The following is a 17,558-nucleotide window of genomic DNA, read 5'->3' on the forward strand; positions in this document are numbered from 1 at the left end:
AAATGTTTAAATGGCTTCTATTGCTATGCAATAATAGAGCAAGATAGCATTTTGCACCTACACCTTTGAATTTGAGGGTCAAAAGCTTGCTTGTTATATACGGGATCCAACGCATCCAACAAAGTAAAACAACGTTCCATTCTTTTCGGCGGCATCCTTTCGCATTTGGCAACGAGTGGAGTGCCACAATCCTATTCATCAATCATCATTTTTGATCTACATAAGCCAAAACCCATAGCACTGGAGACGTCTCTAAAGATAAAAGGCAAAACATTTTCAATGGTTTATAGACAAAAACCAAACATTTTCTAGTTTAAAACAAAATAAAAACAAAAACAAAACAAATTCATATACATTTTAAGAATTAAAAAATATATTTTTAAGGAAAAAAAGCACTTAACTTTTTTTTTTATAATAAAGAAAAGTGTCTGATTGCAAAAATGAAAAAAAAAAAAAAAGGCTTTATATTTAAACGAATTAAAACTAAAAATTTGAAATTTGGACTAAATCTGAAACTTTTAAACATAGCTTTTTAAAAAAATTACCTTTTTAAAAACCTTGTTTTTAAGAAAAAGCTTTTTAAATACCTTTAAAACATTATAAATGGTAATTTTCCAAATATTTAAAGTAGTAGTATATTGCAAAAGCTTCACCGCTAAAATTCTTTTTCCTACCAAACTTTCAGTCCGATTAAAGTTTAAACAAAATTTAAAATAAAAAAATATTCCCGGCAATAGATTAGGAGTAACACGTGGCAAGAAAAAGAGAGATTCTGATTCAGTGTGGGCAACTTTTCCCTGGCAACCCTGCATTCTTTTCATATAAAAAGCAAGCTGATGATGATTCTTGCCTAGCATAGCATATTCTGAAGTGGCTTCACTCTCACTCTCAAACAAGATTTGGACTAAAAACCATGGAACTTTTACAGTCGCACAGGGCGGAGATGATAACCATTGCGGTGGCTCTCGTCGCCGTTGTTGGTGCCACCGCCTACTACTACTACCTCACCAAAAAACCTAAAGGTCACTTTTCTCAACCTCTCACTTTTTTTTTTTTTCGATTTCTCCAAAATTCACAATGCTTCTGATCGTTCTTCCTTAGCTCTTGTTAATCAATGCTAACATTTCAATCTTAGATCCGATGCTCTGTACGATTTTTAAGCAAAAAAAAAAAAGAGTCAAATTTCATTTAGGTTTGGCGAGTAAGTTTCTGCTATACAGGCATTTTGTTCTTCGTGAATCTTGGACCATTACAAGATTTTGATGCTGTTTTGAACTCACTCTAGTTTAGGAGATTGTCACAATCATCGAGAATTTTATGCTCAGTAATAAGCATTCAAACTCTTAGAGATTATTCCAATCATGGAGAATTTTGTGCTTAGTGATTAGAATTCAAATTCATAGTTACAATCTTTTCGCGAAAATAGAAAATAGAAAAAGGAAATTTGATATTGTTTACTTTTTCTCTTGTATCTATAGTACACATCTCCTAGGATGCACGGATACAGGGATACAGGTATGGGTACGATATAGCGAAACAAGCAATTTTTGAAAAATTATAATATGATTCAGTAGATAGGACACTGATACAAAACAGGTACGGCACCTCAAATGAAGTGTCTGTGCATACAGCTTTCATTGCTTTTAGATTAAATTTACTAAGAAATAATGACATTTATTTTAAAAATTTTAGTTCCTATTTTAGTCGAGTAATGGATTGATTAAATAGAGTTTCTAATGTTGTAAAAAAATTCAGTAGAATTAGAGTATTTTATGGCCTTTATTATTAAACTGAGTTTTAATATAGATGTGTCATAATATAGGTTGCTTGGACCCCCAGAACTTCAAGGAATTCGAACTTGTTAAACGCACACAGCTGAGCCATAATGTGGCTAAGTTCAAGTTTGCTCTTCCTACACCAATGTCGGTCTTGGGACTTCCAATCGGACAGCATATGAGCTGCAGGTTTTTATTTCATGGTTTTGTTTTTTTCACTTACCCACATCATCGAACAAAGCCTATACATATTTTAATTTTTAATTGTACTAGACTTGTTAGTTGCTTTATGGCTATCATGGTTTTTTTTTTACACTTTTCATCACTTTCTTCTACAGAGGAAAAGATAGTATTGGTGATGAAGTGGTTAAACCATATACCCCAACAACTTTGGATTCTGATGTTGGATACTTTGAATTAGTTATAAAGGTTCATGTGCTCTGCAACATACCGTTTTCAAACTTACTTTTTTCATGATTATTTATTTATTTATTTATTATTATTATTATTATTATTATTATTTGTCTGTTTCATGTTAAGTAGATGTATCCTCAAGGAAGGATGTCCCACCATTTTCGAGAGATGCGTGAAGGTGATTACTTGGCAGTGAAGGGACCAAAGGTAAAGTTACTCCCTTTTGAGATACATTATTTCCAATTCCCATCTCTTGTGCCCCTTCTATCCATTCTGCTTTCTGAGATGGTTGGTGAGCTTCACCTATTGTGTAGTTTTTTGAATTGTTTGATTCAATTATGAATCATTTAAATAGAAATAACATTCACTGTGAACAACTTGAGTAATAATGACTGTGGAAAATTATGTAGGGTCTTCTTATACAAGTTGATCTGTTCTACCTAATGACTGTACTGAACCCATTATATAAAGTGAAGTCATATTATATTTGCTTCTTGAGATAAACTTCTCTAATCTTTGGTCTCATAGTTCATCAAGTAGGAATTACTGAGCTAGGAAAAACACACACACACACACAATACAGATGGGATCATCTGTTATCGGAGAGTGTTTTTTCCTTTTTCACATACAATGATGAGCCTTTCTAGGAATTTATGCCAAACGATATATGGTAAATTACTGAATTGTTCCAAAACTTAAATTGTTAGGGAATGGTGAATATAATCATTTGACCATTATTTAACAATATTTGTAACCAAAAAAATTTATGCCACACAATAGATTAAGAGTGTTACAAATGAGATGCTTAAGTAAATAAAAATACTTCTTTTTGTTATAAAAAAATTTATAAAAAAAAAAATGAACACAGAATTATGGTTTATATATCCATTACTATTTACTGTCCAAATATGAGTAAAGTTACAAGCAATCTATGAAATTTTAATTTTTCTCTCTCTCTGAGTCTGTGAATGGTCTTTTTGTGATTAATTTAAATTTTTGTAATCCGGAAAATGTTCCCAAACCTCTGATCCTCCAGTTTATATCAAAATTTGAAATTATCTTAAATGGTTAATTATGTGTTTATTATGTCACTTCCAGGGACGCTTCAAGTATCAGCCCAACCAAGTTAGAGCTTTTGGGATGCTTGCTGGTGGCACTGGCATTACTCCCATGTTCCAGGTTTTGAATTTTTGAGTGTAGATGCTGGAGGGTTTTCATCAATCCCAATGCTTTTACTTTGAGTCTTATTATTGCTTCCTCTTTCTGCTTTCTTTAGGTTGCAAGAGCCATCTTAGAAAACCCAGATGACAAAACCATCGTACATCTTATTTATGCCAATGTCACATATGAGGACATTCTATTGAAGGTAAAATTCTCTCTCTCTCTCTCTCTCTCTCTCTCTCTCTCTCTCTATTTGTGATTAACTCTCTAAGGTGGTCTTGTATCCCTATGGATTACATAGGATACGAATGTGTAAAACGCTCATCTCGTCCCTTTATTTAGTGCTCAATGTACACCTCCAAAAATTGCTTTGTTCCCCCTTATCCATAAACGACCATTTTTCTAGCCTGATTAAAAAAACTCCAAAACTTCTTAACCTGAAGACTCAACATTTTGTGAAGAGCACTGTGTCCCAATCCACCAAGTGTTATTTGACTCCATTTGTTCAAACCTCCCCAAAAGAAAAGGGGGAAAAAGGCTTAGGCTTAGGGATATGGGGCAATCCTACTGAGATGAGGTCTAAGATTTTTGTTACTTTTCTTACTTTGTATGTTCATAGACTCAAAGTTCAGGATGATTGGAAAATTGAAGAGGAGAAAGGATTCATATTCTTCCAAAATCATAAGTTGTTACATAAATGGAGAAAAATCATAGGTCTATTGTACTAATATATGAGAACAACAAATATATTTAAATCTTTAAGAACAATCTTTTTTACTTTTGATAATTCAATAATTGGGGATGGGGAGATTTGAACCCAAGACATCTCCATTGAAAACGCCAAGAGATGCCAGTTGAGCTATAAGGCTCTTGGCATCTTTAAGAAAAATCATTTTTGGAAACATAATTTTGGGAGAATGGAGAAAGGCTAGAAGAAGCTAAAGCATGTGGAAGCATTTGTTTGAATTTTCATAGAAAAGAATAATTAGAAATTATGGGGCTTGACCAAGAAAATAAATGAGATCAGATATATCATATGATGATAGTGACTGATAAATTATGGACTCCCAAGCAGACACTTCAACATGTGAGAAAAATTGGATGCAATTAATGAATTTCTAGTCAAAAGTGGCTTGGAAAGTAGTAGATGTGAGAAGTTCTTATCAATTAAGTTAACTTTATCACAATTTTATCTGTACAGGACGAACTGGATAACCTTGCCATTAGCTTTCCCAACCGCTTCAGTGTCTATTATGTTCTGAATCAGGTATTATTCATTACTTTTTCTTTCATTTTTTGGATAGTGGTATTATTCATTACACAAATGTTTCTCTGTGTATTGCAGATCTCCCTTTCTTAGTAATTGAGTTGAATAATGAAAACTTTCATCTTGCATTTCATTTGGCAAATATCACTTTTTCTCCTTAAAGTTTTCTCACTATCCAATCTAGTCAGCAATCAAGCTCTTAAATTTTGTAAAAAATTATCATAACCTTGCCATTAGCTTTCCGACCGCTTCAGTGTCTATTATGTTCTGAATCAGGTATTATTCATTACTTTTTTCTTTCATTTTTTGGATAGTGGTATTATTCATTACACAAATGTTTCTGTGTATTGCAGATCTCCCTTTCTTAGTAATTGAGTTGAATAATGAAAACTTTCATCTTGCATTTCATTTGGCAAATATCGCTTTTTCTCTTAAAGTTTTCTCACTATCCAATCTAGTCAGCAATCAAGCTCTTAAATTTTGTAAAAAATTATCCAATTTGGTCCTTAAAGTTTTCCTTATTTTCAAATTTTGGTTCCTAGAGTATCAAAAGTTTGTAAAATTATTACTCCATGTTTTTTTCTTTAAATATCCTTGTATTTTCCCAACATTTTCTCATCAACCAAACATGAAATAGAGAAATTATTCAGCAAATTCAAGTTCAGAAAGCGAAAAATCTTATTCCATTTTCTTTCCACGGGGCCTTAGTTCATGGTGGCCACATGGCACTTTTCATCTACTTGGATTTCTGGCATGTAATTTTTAAGCCATTTACATCTTTTTAATCATTGATTTGCCCAACTATATGATAGATTAGCATCCAAATTAGCGTGCAGATCAAATTGGATCATTTTACAATTTTAAGGATTTGACTTTTACTTTTGAAACTCCCGGGACTAGGGTCGAGGCCTCAAGGGCTTGGGATTGATTGTCTACTCCTGTCAAGGGACAGAGATTCCATTATTGTAGAACCTTTGTATGCTTTGTTGCTTATTAATTAGGCTTGTAATTTGTAGGTGTGTCATATTTACTTGTAATTTGTAAAGTGCCTTGCTTTTATAAACCTGACTTATCCTGGGAGCGGACATGTTTTTTTAACCTTTTTTCCTACTTGCAACTTGATATAAAATTACATGCCTCTCAATGGTTCTTGGCTTGAAAGTTGCCAAGAAAAGATTGCATGGATGCAAAGCAAAGTTGGCTTGAAAAGATTGCATGGATGCAAATCCATGAACTGGTGCAAAGATTGGCCTGTTATTTGATGGGTGTGACAAGGTTGCCATGCTTTCATCCTTGTTTTTTCCCATAAGCACTTGATATAGTTTTTTCTAGTTTATTTCATTGTGCACTAGTTGCTCTAGGATCAGGATCATGCTCACTGAAATGGAACTTTTGGTCATGTAAGCATCTAGTAGTAAAAGCTAATAGAGATAAAGTTACTCTAGACAGGGTATCTATGACCTCAATTCATGAGTAGATTGAGATTTGATGGACAGAATCCAGTCACATATATGTATGGGCATTACTGATGGATTCTTCTTGTCCAATTTGAGGTATATTATGTATAAACCAGAAAAATGGTTTTATATGTTCAAACTATGCTCAGAAATTGGAATAGAATTAATGTTACTATGAGTTGGCGTTAGCCATCTCTTGAGATATACTAAGGTCAGATTGCACCCGTTTGAAATTGCTTTCCATGGCTTTTTGGTTGACAAATCTCCCATCATTCTTGTCCAGAGACAAATAGCGTCTGTTTCCCTTTTGAAAAAGTTATCCTGTTAAAAATATATAAACTTTCATAGTCTTATTACTAGAAAACAAATAATAAAAAATATTATTGATATGCACAGATAATTAAAGATTTATTTGAAAATTTTGAAAGTGGTTGGATACTAGCTTAGTCCATGTGCACGGTACATTTCGGTTTCTGCCTCCCCATTCCCCTCCATTATTTACCCCTTCCCCAATAGAAAATCCCTATAACAACTAACAAGTTAATTTGCTTGAAGATTCTTGTTTTTATTCTGTGGTTGTCATACTGATTGAATACAATCTACAGCCACCTGAAGGATGGGAAGGTGGTATTGGGTATGTAACTAAGGAAATGATTCAAACAGTCTGCCCCTCGCCAGCACCTGATATTCAGGTGAAATTAAAACCAGTCTTCTTAAACCTCTCTCTCTCTCTCTCTCTCTCATCACACAGTAATTAGTTAATGCCATTGACTAGGACTAATTATCGTCTAATTGCAGATATTGAGGTGTGGGCCACCACTCATGAACAAAGCCATGGCTGCTCACCTTGATAATCTTGGATATGCTCCCCAAATGCAGTTCCAGTTTTAAGCATCTGCGGAGCTCTATCTTTTACTTTTTCCCATTTCGTAGCATAACAATGAGGCCTTTATGCAATTCCAGGCCTAACAGTTTTACTGAAAGTAGCTTGAAGAGGCCCACGTTGTGTCATTTCAAACGGGAGGAGCTCAAAACTTGCACATTTATAGAACATGTCAGGCTTTAATTTTTCTTTGTAAACCTATGTGCTACAACTTGAAATTCCTTTGTTCAGTTCTTGTACTTGCTGCAACTAATGGGATCAAGATCTTTTCTATTTGCTTTAAACTAAAGAAAATCTGTTGGCTAAAATCTAAATTACACTTTACCAAGTTGGTGGTAGACTTGAATTTTGGTTAGCTTCTAATTGAGCATGAATTTGTGTTAGGAACGTATACTGAATGGGCCTTTGGCTTAGTTGTATTTAGGTTTTGGTTTGAGTTTTGATTTGGTTCGGCCTAAATAGCAAGTGGATCGGGTTGGGTCCGATCAAGGGTTTTTTAGGGTTTAAACTTACCACCAATTTAATCCCTGTATCCACAGGACACGGGGTGCAATGAAATAACACACTGCATTCCGGATAGTGAATCTTGCTCAACCAGAAATCGACTACCAACACGCGCTGCAATTGTACGCAATACAAAATATTTGGGATGACTCAACAGCATACGTGGAACACAATTTCATTTTGAGTGGTGTAATTCGCTCTACAGAAAATCGACTACCAACACACTACTATTGCGCGTCATACACGAAAAACAGGATCACTCACCAGCGTGTGCACATGCACCCCATGCTCGTGCGCATCCTTATTTTTCTTGCACCAATTTTTATAGGATTTAGGTCTCCTGGTTTTATGATTCTAAAGTCACAAATTTGAGAATTAAGATAGTATGTATCCAATGCACTTATAATTTTGGATAATCACCACTGCAAATAGCTTTTTTACCCGCAAAACACTGCTACTAAACCATGCAATTAAGCATCTGGACAGACCTTTCACATTTCATATCATATGTCCTTAACAATCAAAATATCACAACTAGGAACAAATTCGTCATGTTCAGTACAAGCCAGAAAACACAAATTTAATCCTCCAAAAAGAATACTTAAAATAAATACAAAATGGGAATTGTACATACAAACAATAAAAAAGCTCCAATCAAAATTGCTACCACCAATTATAATTCTAAAATAACAAATTAAACGTTGCCCTTGCATATAGAATTCTGATTTTAAGTACAATGTGCTGCTCCTAACTACCAGTAGGTCATCATCACCTTTCATAACAAAGCCTTTCCTGTGGCAAAGTGTATGACAGTAGAAAAGACAAGTCACTCAAATTTCACACGTCAAAATAGCAAAATTAACAGTTGGAATGCATACAAGGCTTCCAAAAATTATAATTCTAAGTGCTTATCGCCTTCGCATGCCACGTCCGCGACCACGAAAACCTGCTCCTCCACGCCCTCTACCACCCATGGCACTAGCAGCTGCTTCTCCTTGTGCACTTTCAGACTGCATTTATCAAAATACATTATGCTTAACATGGCTTATGCATATCTTCAGAACAAAAAGGACAAATAAATCAATATATCTAATATTAGAAGCAAGCTTGAGCACAGACAAAACTTAGAGCATGCTAAAATGGCCATAATTTTGAATTGATAAAACATGCCTAGACATATTTCTTCTGATAAACATCAATATGCATAGAGCTCAATCCATAAAACTATCCGGTAAATGGAAAGATTTAGGACACATCTATATTGCAATTGTACTAAAGATATCTATACATTTACAGTTACATATATGCCATGTTGCACAACGAACCTTATACGGCAAGAGCTATAAACCTGTTCTCCCAGCAATAGCAATATATTACCACCAAATCTTCAAAGCACAAATTACTCTAAAGGGTGCTATTACCCTCATATCTAATAAGGATGAGCCTAGGACAATGAACACTATCCAATACACGTGCTGCCTCAAGTTTTCGAATAATTTTTTGAATTGCTTAATTTGTGGAAACTACAAAGCCTAGTGTACATCTCACTGTGATATGATTTAGCCCAAACAAAAAAACCATTTTTCCACTTATATTTAGCCTTTTCAAACTATATAGCTGCATAAACATACTTGATTCTATAGATGTGGTAAAGCGGTACTAAACCAAGTTATATAACCAATAACAAATTGAAAAGACATGCATTGATTTGTTTATAAAATTTCATTTCATTTTAAGGCTAGAAACTTTAGAGCTCTCCCTGAGTAATCCACAATCAAAATTTAAATACAAGCTTACCAGTCTTAATGCCAATTTGTCAAAGATTTTGGCACCTATTAAAGGCTTTATTGTAATTATTAACATTAATAAAGAGATTCAAATCTTATCTTAAGCTTTGGGTGTGATTTCCTTCTTCCTAACCGTGATTGAGTAGGGTCTATCGTTCCTTGTTTCTCCTTCTATTCATTGTTTTAACACCAAACAGCCATCAAATTCACTCAAATCCACTTTCTTTTTTCTTTTTCTTTTTTGTTTGTTGTGTGTGTGTGGGGGGGTGTCTTATTCCTACCTAAACACTCAAAACATCAAAGCCTATTCAAGAAGCCTTATTTTTTCTCATCACAAATCCTAACTTCGTGCTGAATTTCTAAAGATTTTACAAACTGACATTATACAATTGCAAGAACAAGTCTCAACAGAGAGGTACCCAAATAAAGTATCAGTTTCCTCTTGCAAAACATGAAACAGAATGTAGAATACCTTTGGGTTTTTAACTGTCTCATCCACACTTAAAATAAGGCAGGCAGCCTCAGTAGCCGCATTTATAGCATTGATCTGCAGCAATTAAGAAGTCACCAAAGAGCCAACAAGTAAAAACATCAGCAAAATATTTTGCATTAAAACAAATAAGCAGACTGGAAACTGAAAAATACCTTCACAACCGCTGGCTCCCAGACAAAGTTAGCAAATGAATCGGCAATTCCACCAGTGTTGATATCCACCCCGTAATTTGCACCTTCACCTATTAATTGTAATAATGTGTAAACAAAATAACTCAAAAACTACTGTTTGATGTAAAATCACAATAGAATCTGTTCCTATATGAAATTCCTCCAAACGAGGAAAGGGAACACCTTTATTGGAATAGAATTTGGCGACTATATAATTATATTACTTAATTCAATTAATTCTGGTGGTTATAAATGCAGAACAAAGAAAGTGGCAGTCACCAACCCTTATTTAACCAAAGTGAGGAAAATAAAATCTATAACAGAAAGAGACCAACCAGATTGTAGGGCATGTTTCTGTCTTAATTTGTTTAGAACATCAGTTGCATCAAATCCAGCATTATCACACAATTGCCGTGGAATAACCTGCAATATCAGGGGAACATACCTCATCACATGGTCCCATCAAAAATAAAAAGTCTTTATAAACAACACAAGCAGATAATACTTCCTCTCTTTTTTTGGGTTAGGTACACAAACTCAAAACACCTGCACAGATTAAACCAGTGACCTTCCTCAACCGAATCTATCTCATAATTATTAGAAATGATTGAGGTTCAAAATTCAGCGACATCTACACTAATTTATTATGCTGTGTTCCAGGAATCAGACAGTTAAGATCCTGACATAGGTTTAGTTTCTAACATGAGATTAGAATAAAAATTTCCAGGACAGAAAGTAATCTCCAGCAAAATCACACCCAAAGAAAGCTCTGTGCCAAGGTTGGATTCAAAGATTGGCAAACCAGGCACCACACCAGGCTAGGAAATATACGTCTCAATAAATGCAAATTTGTAGTTGCAAACATGCGCGCGCGCACACACACATGCTATCAGTAGGATCTTGAACCCATGACTGAAGCCTCAAACTATTCACACTGGGGACTCCCTCCCTTCCTCCCTAATACTCAATTAAGCATGACAAATGGTTGAGGTCAGCTCTATGAATTCTTTACCACCTAAATGGGTTCAACTACACTTATCTTCTTTGACTACTCTGCCCTATAAAAAAACCTTCTTTGCCACTTCAACTCATGTTTGTTCTTTTAGCTCTGTTTAACATTTTTTTTATAACATCTGGAGAGATCAATTAGGTTGTGCTCTTCTTATTTGTAAGTATTTTCATGATAGGAATGTTTATTATGCTCATTCCAACTTGGGCTAGGGAAATGCAATCACGGGATATCAAATTTATACATGCTTGATAATGGGAATTGAAATCAATAGAATCTATGTTTAAGGTTCTATATTCAAATATCCTAGATGGGAGGGTTTGAATCACTTGAGGTGTTGGTTGACTAGTGAGGGCATGTTCAATGTTCCATCATACTATGATGCTTTAAGAGGCTCCATTAGAGTAAGTTTCCCTGTAAAAGTATTGGTGCATTATGCTCCAAACAATTTGGTTTTTGGGTCAACAGCAGCAGGGGGGAATCTTAACAGGTAAGAGAGATAATGTGTTCCACTACAATTGAAGCACTAACACTACATTCTGTTGGGGTTAAAAGCGAGAGGATGGAAAATGGGGGGAAAGAATAGGGAGAGGAAAATGTGATTTTCCACTGTTTGATTGGAGTGAAAAGGGAGAAGAAATAAAATAGAGTAGATTGAGTTTTCCACACAAGCCCACCAAATTGGTGAGAAAAGAGGAGAGAAAATGGTAACGAGATGAAAAGCACAAAATTATCCCTGTTCATTCTAATTTTAATAATAGGGGCATAACAGTAATCTCCTCTTTATCCTTCTATTTTTCCATCTTCTCTACCAAACACACATGATGAAAAATACAAATATTTTCTATCCTCTTAACTTTTCCATCCCCCATGTCCAACCAACCATACAATTTTTTTTTTTCATTTGAAATAAAACAAAGATGCCCAAGAAGACATACCTCAAGAGCTTTAGCATAAGAGTTGATAAAAAGCTGAGATTTCCCAGCTATTGTGCGAGCATGCTGCCTAAGATATCGACTTATCTCCATCTGCCAACAGAAAACAACATTTTGAATCACCAAAATATCCTTAAAATAACCACCAATATTGAATAAAGTGTTGCAAAATCATACATCTATAGCACCACCACCAGCAACTACAGTGGAGTTCTTCATAGCCCTTCTAACAATCATGATTGCATCATGTAAACTCCGCTCAGCTTCCTCAATGAACTGAATGCAGGACAAATTCAAGGTCAAGATGGAAAATACGTGCACATGCACACAAGCATAAGAATATCAGTCATGCAGTTTTTTAACAATTGACAGACCTGATCAGCTCCACCACGCAAAACTATGGTAGCTGTTAGGCCAGACGGGCATCCACTAAATATATTGAACCTCTCATTTCCAACTTGCCTTTCCTCAAAAAGCTCACAAGTCCCAAGAACCTAGATGACAAAAAAATCTAAATAATTTCAGTTGATATTGAACAAAAGAAGGAAGTACTCTCCAGTAACAAATAGAACAACATTTAGCATAAGAATGTCTCTGGTCTGAAATGGGATATATAAAGCAAGAAAGGCAACATAGAGACCTCATCAATAACATTGTTGACAGATGTTTGTACAGTCCCTCCAGTTGCAGCAGCAACACGATGCAAATCTTCTTCTGTTACACGGCCAGCACAGAAAATATCTCGATCTGCAAAATACTGTAAAAAAACAACCAGTTTGGTAGGTATGAATAAGATTCTTATAATAGTCACAGTTTTTATTTTATTCACATAAAACTATGGCTCCATTAAAATGGTAAAATGAAAATAGCATGGCTACATACAATTTGTTCCAGCAAATCCTAAAGTTACATAACCATTTTTTTTTATATTAATTCACCACATAAAACCTTTTAAACACGTTAATAAGCAAAACATTTATATGGCTACTCTAGCAAAAAGTTAATGACAATTTTTACATTAAAATGTAAGCATTGAAATTAAATACATTGATGTCCAATGGTCTTTCGGAACAAACAGCATCTTTTCCACCATTAAACAAAGTCTGGATAGTACAGTCATAACTCTTAAGTTCAATCTAATTGTTGGGGGGGGGGGGGGGGGGGGGGGGCCGCCGCGCATGAGAGTGTACTATTAAAAAAAATATGCAACTGCTCATGACATGTGTTATACACAAAAAGTAATCTACACAACTTATAGTTATAGCAGGCAGAATCTGAAAAATGAACAAATGAATTTAGCAACAGGACAATAGATACCTGTGTGGCTAGATCACCAATAGCCAGCCTTGAAAGAACAACTTTAGCCCCACTCTGTACACATTTGTCCAACTTGTCATATATGATATTCCATTCAGCATCGACTATTGACTGATATTGTGAAGGATCTGAAAGTCTACAGACATTGGGGAAAAAAAGTTGTGTATAAGCAATTTCTTGAAAGGAATATGACAAACAAAATAAATCTGAAACAATTACCTTATCTCAGCATTTTCTTTCTCAGATTTCAGTTCCAACTCAATGTTTAAGAGAAGTATCTTGGGATTTAAAAATTTCTTTGGCTGCTGTTCAAAACCCGCATATGAAAATGTCTTTTTAAAGGCAACACCATTTACCAGAAAGGAATCGCGCATGTTTCCACCAGGAACCTGTACAAGCAGCCCATATTTCCCAATTCATTGATTTTGCAAAAAATTTCAAGCTAGGTACAAACCTTTTTGCTTTATGAATAGCAATTTTTTTAATCAAAAAGAGCCCCAGTACACAAGAAATATACTAAGAGAGTAAAAACATCAAGAAAAAACAACTGCCAATGAAAGCAAGCAAAGTAAACAAGGAATTGGTGGGTAGCACAGCCATCCACTAATACAAGCCCTTAAAAAGAACAACCTCAACTCCTTCAAAGGCCTCTCAACACCTTAAAATGCTCTACAGTCATGCTCCTTCCAAATTGAACACATCAGACAAAGGGTATACCACTCCAAATTGCCAATACTGGTCTTAAAAGGAATGAAGGACTAGGAGATAAATAACCTTTTCTTAGAAAGACTAGGATTCCTAATAACCAAATAGAAAAAGGAATCAAAACATAAACTAAATCTCATGGGCCTCTAAAACTACCCTTATTTTAGTAAAACTTCATTAAAATTAATCCAACAACATTCTAACTTAAAGAGACTTAATACTAAGACTCAAGTATAACAAAAGTAGCCTAATAAAGGTGCCACAAAAGCCCTACATTGAAGCTGGACCACAATTCTTAAATCTTTTGTAATCTAATCTGGTTTTTTAGGGGGAAAAAAGGTCTAAGAATACGAAGTTGGGATCCTTAGTTTACTCAGTCCTCGGGAATGAGAGCTGGAATCTGTGGCCATCCTTTTTGCACTTTGTTGTATTCAAACTCTCTGTATAGACAGGAAAAGGATCATATGGCTTGGAAAGGGGCAAAACACGACCATGTTGCAAGTAGGTCAGTGTCAGCATGGATCTTAATAATATGCATTTTACAGTGCAAGTAATAAAAAACAAGTCATTAGGTCATAATTCCCAGCCAAGCAAGTGGATTAAGACTTCCAAATATTAAAAGCTTTTTTTTTTTTTTTTTTTTTTTTATAATTACCAATTATTAAAAGCTGAAACAGCAAAACAACAGTAGTTATAAATACAAGCTTATATGACTAACAGTTGAACTTACCTTCTTTATTCCAATCATATTCAACCTATCTTCATGCCCAATTGCAATTACAGCATCAACAACCATTGAGGCAAAGAATTCTTTTTCTCCCCCAATGAGTTTTGAAGAGAGTGTAGTAGCAGCACATTTAGCCAGCAGGCTTTTCTTTTCTTCTAGACTTTTTCCCTCTATGCTAACTGCTAGTTCTTTGACCTTTTGAAGTGCCTGCAACATTGTTCATAACATGTAAGATGCAGGAAGATGCAGGAAGGTGAACACTTCATAATAAAAAAAGGGGGGGGGGGAGGTTGAGTCAGATCATCTACCAAATTGGATGCAATCCGATAACTGCGTATCAAATTTTGCGGGTGGACCCCGTCCTCTATAAAAGGCTTGGCCTCCTTCAGAAACTCCCCTGCAAGAAGAACCACTGTAGTGGTTCCATCACCAACCTGCACCACAAACATAACAATTGTTAAATCCTCCAAAAACCCAGTATAAAATGTAACCCATAGCTGCACAGATGAACCGGGTTAGATTAAATATCTAGCATATCACATTACTCTCAACCAAAACAAAAAAAAATAAAAAACAAAAACTAATTCAAGATCCACAACATGAACATTGTGGATCCACACTTCTCTAACAGTACATGATCTGTGGAGTAGGGTAGTTCTCTTAAATTATCATGTCAAATGATAATCAAGAAACATAAAGCTATTCCTAGAAGAGTTTTAGGCCAAACAGAAAGAGACCCTTTAGTCCCAAATCTTTTGGAGTCCAACTATGGATCCTCAACAAATTAGTCAGAGTCAGCCACATGTATTCACTTTCGGTCATTCTATTCTATCCAAAGTCATTATCTCTGTCACTTCCTTAATTAACATGCCATATTTTTACTAGTGATCCCTTTAACATGACCTAACACTCAAAGAACCCATATTTTGCCAACAAAATGCTCAAAGAAATAAATAAACAGAGTTTGGTTTTGAAATCACAATAAGAAATAGGGTTGGACCTCGGAGTCTTGGGACTTGGCGATATCGACGAGGATCTTGGCGGCGGGGTGGACGATGTCGAGGAGCTTCATGATGGTGGCGCCGTCGTTGGAAATGGTGACTCTGCCCTTGTCGTCGTGGATGAGTTTATCCATGCCCCTGGGACCCAGGGTGGTCCGCACCACATCGGCGACGGCGGTGCAGGCATTTATGTTGCTGACTAGCTGCGCCTTTCCTTGCGAGGTGTCTGTTCCCTCTTTCAGAAGTATGATCTGCGGTTGCTGTTTGATTGATTTTTTTTTTTCACAAACACAAAGGAGACAATGTTAGTAAGAGACTAAAACAACAACAAGTACTAGTGATAATGAGAGTAATGAAAATCAGAGAGAGAGAGATAGTACCATCATGGCTGACATTGTTGTGGATTGTGGAGGTTTTGGTTTTTGAGAGTGTGAGAGAGAGAAAGAGAGAGTATGGGAGGGAAATGAAGGCTAGGGTTTTGTTACTTTCACTTAAGTTCCAGGGCTCTCTGCCTCTTTTCTTTTCTTTTTTTCTATTTTATAATTTGGGGTTTTTCGTTTTAGTTTCTGGCGCTTTCTAGTTTTATTCGATTCAGGGATTTTGGGGAAGGATGGCGCGTCTAGGCTGTGCTACACACTATTCCTATTATCAAAATAATTCTCAAATTAGTCCACTTTATAGTACATTTGTTAACATTTTTTATATATGAATAATTATTTCACAAAATGAAACTTTGTTTAAAAACTAATAATAATATATATTTTTTTACTATTATTTATTAAAAAGTTGAGTTGAAATTATTGGAAACACAATTTTGTGTTGAGGAAGAATATTTTACTTTCCATTTGTATGAATGGTTAAATCAAGAGATTGATTTCAAGAGAAGATTATGGAAATTTTATACAATTAAATATTAATATGTAATTTAAATATAAATTATATTTGATTAGCGTATGTAATTCCATTATAAATATGTAGCTATTTAGTTTTTAGGGGTGTGGACATATGCCATTAGGTTGAACTATATTTGTTCTTCTCTCTTTATTCTCTTTATTTCTATTTGCGTATCTTCTAGAATTTCGTATTGTTCTCTTTAATTTTTAGTGTAAATTTTGAAATTTCAATACTTAAAATCATGTTTTTTAAATACAATTTTCAAAAATATGCTATTCATTAACATAATTCTTACGGCACTATTTTTAATAATTATAGATAAAATAATATTATTTTTCCAAAAAAATGATTTTTATTTTATTTTATTGTGATCCCGTATCTCAAATATCAATATAGGCTAAACAGTAAATTCTAAATTTTTTTTTTTTTTCAATTGGGAAAATACAGATGATTACAAATGGTTGTTCCAGAAAAAAATATGGCGAATATAGGAGGTTTTAAGATGTGACCTAAATTTTGAAATATTTAAAATATATTATTTTCCTAATTGATCATATTATTTTTAAAATTTTAATTGTGAATAATGTGTGAGGGTATTTTAAACCATGATAAGAAGCTTATAAATTCTCTTAATAAAGTTCACAAGTACAGATAAAATGAGTGTAATGAATAAAATAGCTCATTTGGGCTATTTTATTCAACTTAGATAGATGGAATACCACATTTGGGCCCCCAAAACAACCCAATTCATCTAACCCATCCCTTGGAATAACATGGATCCGACGTAAATCTTTTCTATGGGTGATTAACCACATGAACTCTACGTGAAGGAGTATTAAGGAACTAGATAGGAGAATGTTTTCCATGTGTGAAGCTTAAATAGGAGTTCAGTTCACTTCTCCTCCACTAAAACACCATGTGAGTTCAATTCACATCTTCACAAAAGACCGAAAAAAAAAAAGTTTTGTCAATACAAACTTTGATTCATGATTCAAACCCATGAACTTTCCTGGGATAATCTTGGGTTTTGTGGTTTGGATGGTAAAAGGTACGTTCTAA

General features: G+C 34.7%; 2 protein-coding genes across 2 annotated transcripts; one reads left to right on the forward strand and one right to left on the reverse strand.

Annotated features, from left to right (window-relative positions):
- The first annotated feature begins 830 nt into the window (after positions 1 to 830).
- LOC112033083 (NADH--cytochrome b5 reductase 1) lies at positions 831 to 7,230 on the forward strand. The gene is made up of 9 exons (XM_024065863.2): positions 831 to 1,022; positions 1,823 to 1,964; positions 2,114 to 2,204; positions 2,319 to 2,396; positions 3,288 to 3,368; positions 3,466 to 3,555; positions 4,552 to 4,617; positions 6,680 to 6,766; positions 6,873 to 7,230. Exons 1-9 carry the CDS (start codon positions 914 to 916, stop codon positions 6,963 to 6,965), a joined length of 837 nt encoding a protein of 278 aa, XP_023921631.2. The 5' UTR covers positions 831 to 913; the 3' UTR covers positions 6,966 to 7,230.
- A 918-nt stretch (positions 7,231 to 8,148) lies between these two features.
- On the reverse strand, positions 8,149 to 16,159 carry LOC112033075 (T-complex protein 1 subunit eta). Its single transcript, XM_024065849.2, has 14 exons — positions 15,986 to 16,159; positions 15,605 to 15,865; positions 14,913 to 15,038; positions 14,608 to 14,811; positions 13,392 to 13,561; positions 13,173 to 13,308; positions 12,496 to 12,612; positions 12,230 to 12,349; positions 12,033 to 12,131; positions 11,859 to 11,948; positions 10,247 to 10,334; positions 9,894 to 9,982; positions 9,721 to 9,795; positions 8,149 to 8,471 (listed from the first exon to the last, which is right to left on the reverse strand). The coding sequence occupies exons 1-14, from the start codon at positions 15,998 to 16,000 to the stop codon at positions 8,370 to 8,372; spliced, it is 1,692 nt and encodes a 563-aa protein (XP_023921617.1). The 5' UTR covers positions 16,001 to 16,159; the 3' UTR covers positions 8,149 to 8,369.
- Between the last annotated feature and the right edge of the window lie 1,399 nt (positions 16,160 to 17,558).

The sequence above is a fragment of the Quercus suber genome, unplaced genomic scaffold (assembly GCF_002906115.3).
Source record: "Quercus suber isolate HL8 unplaced genomic scaffold, Cork oak 2.0 scaffold_490, whole genome shotgun sequence".
Classification (NCBI taxonomy): domain Eukaryota; kingdom Viridiplantae; phylum Streptophyta; class Magnoliopsida; order Fagales; family Fagaceae; genus Quercus; species Quercus suber.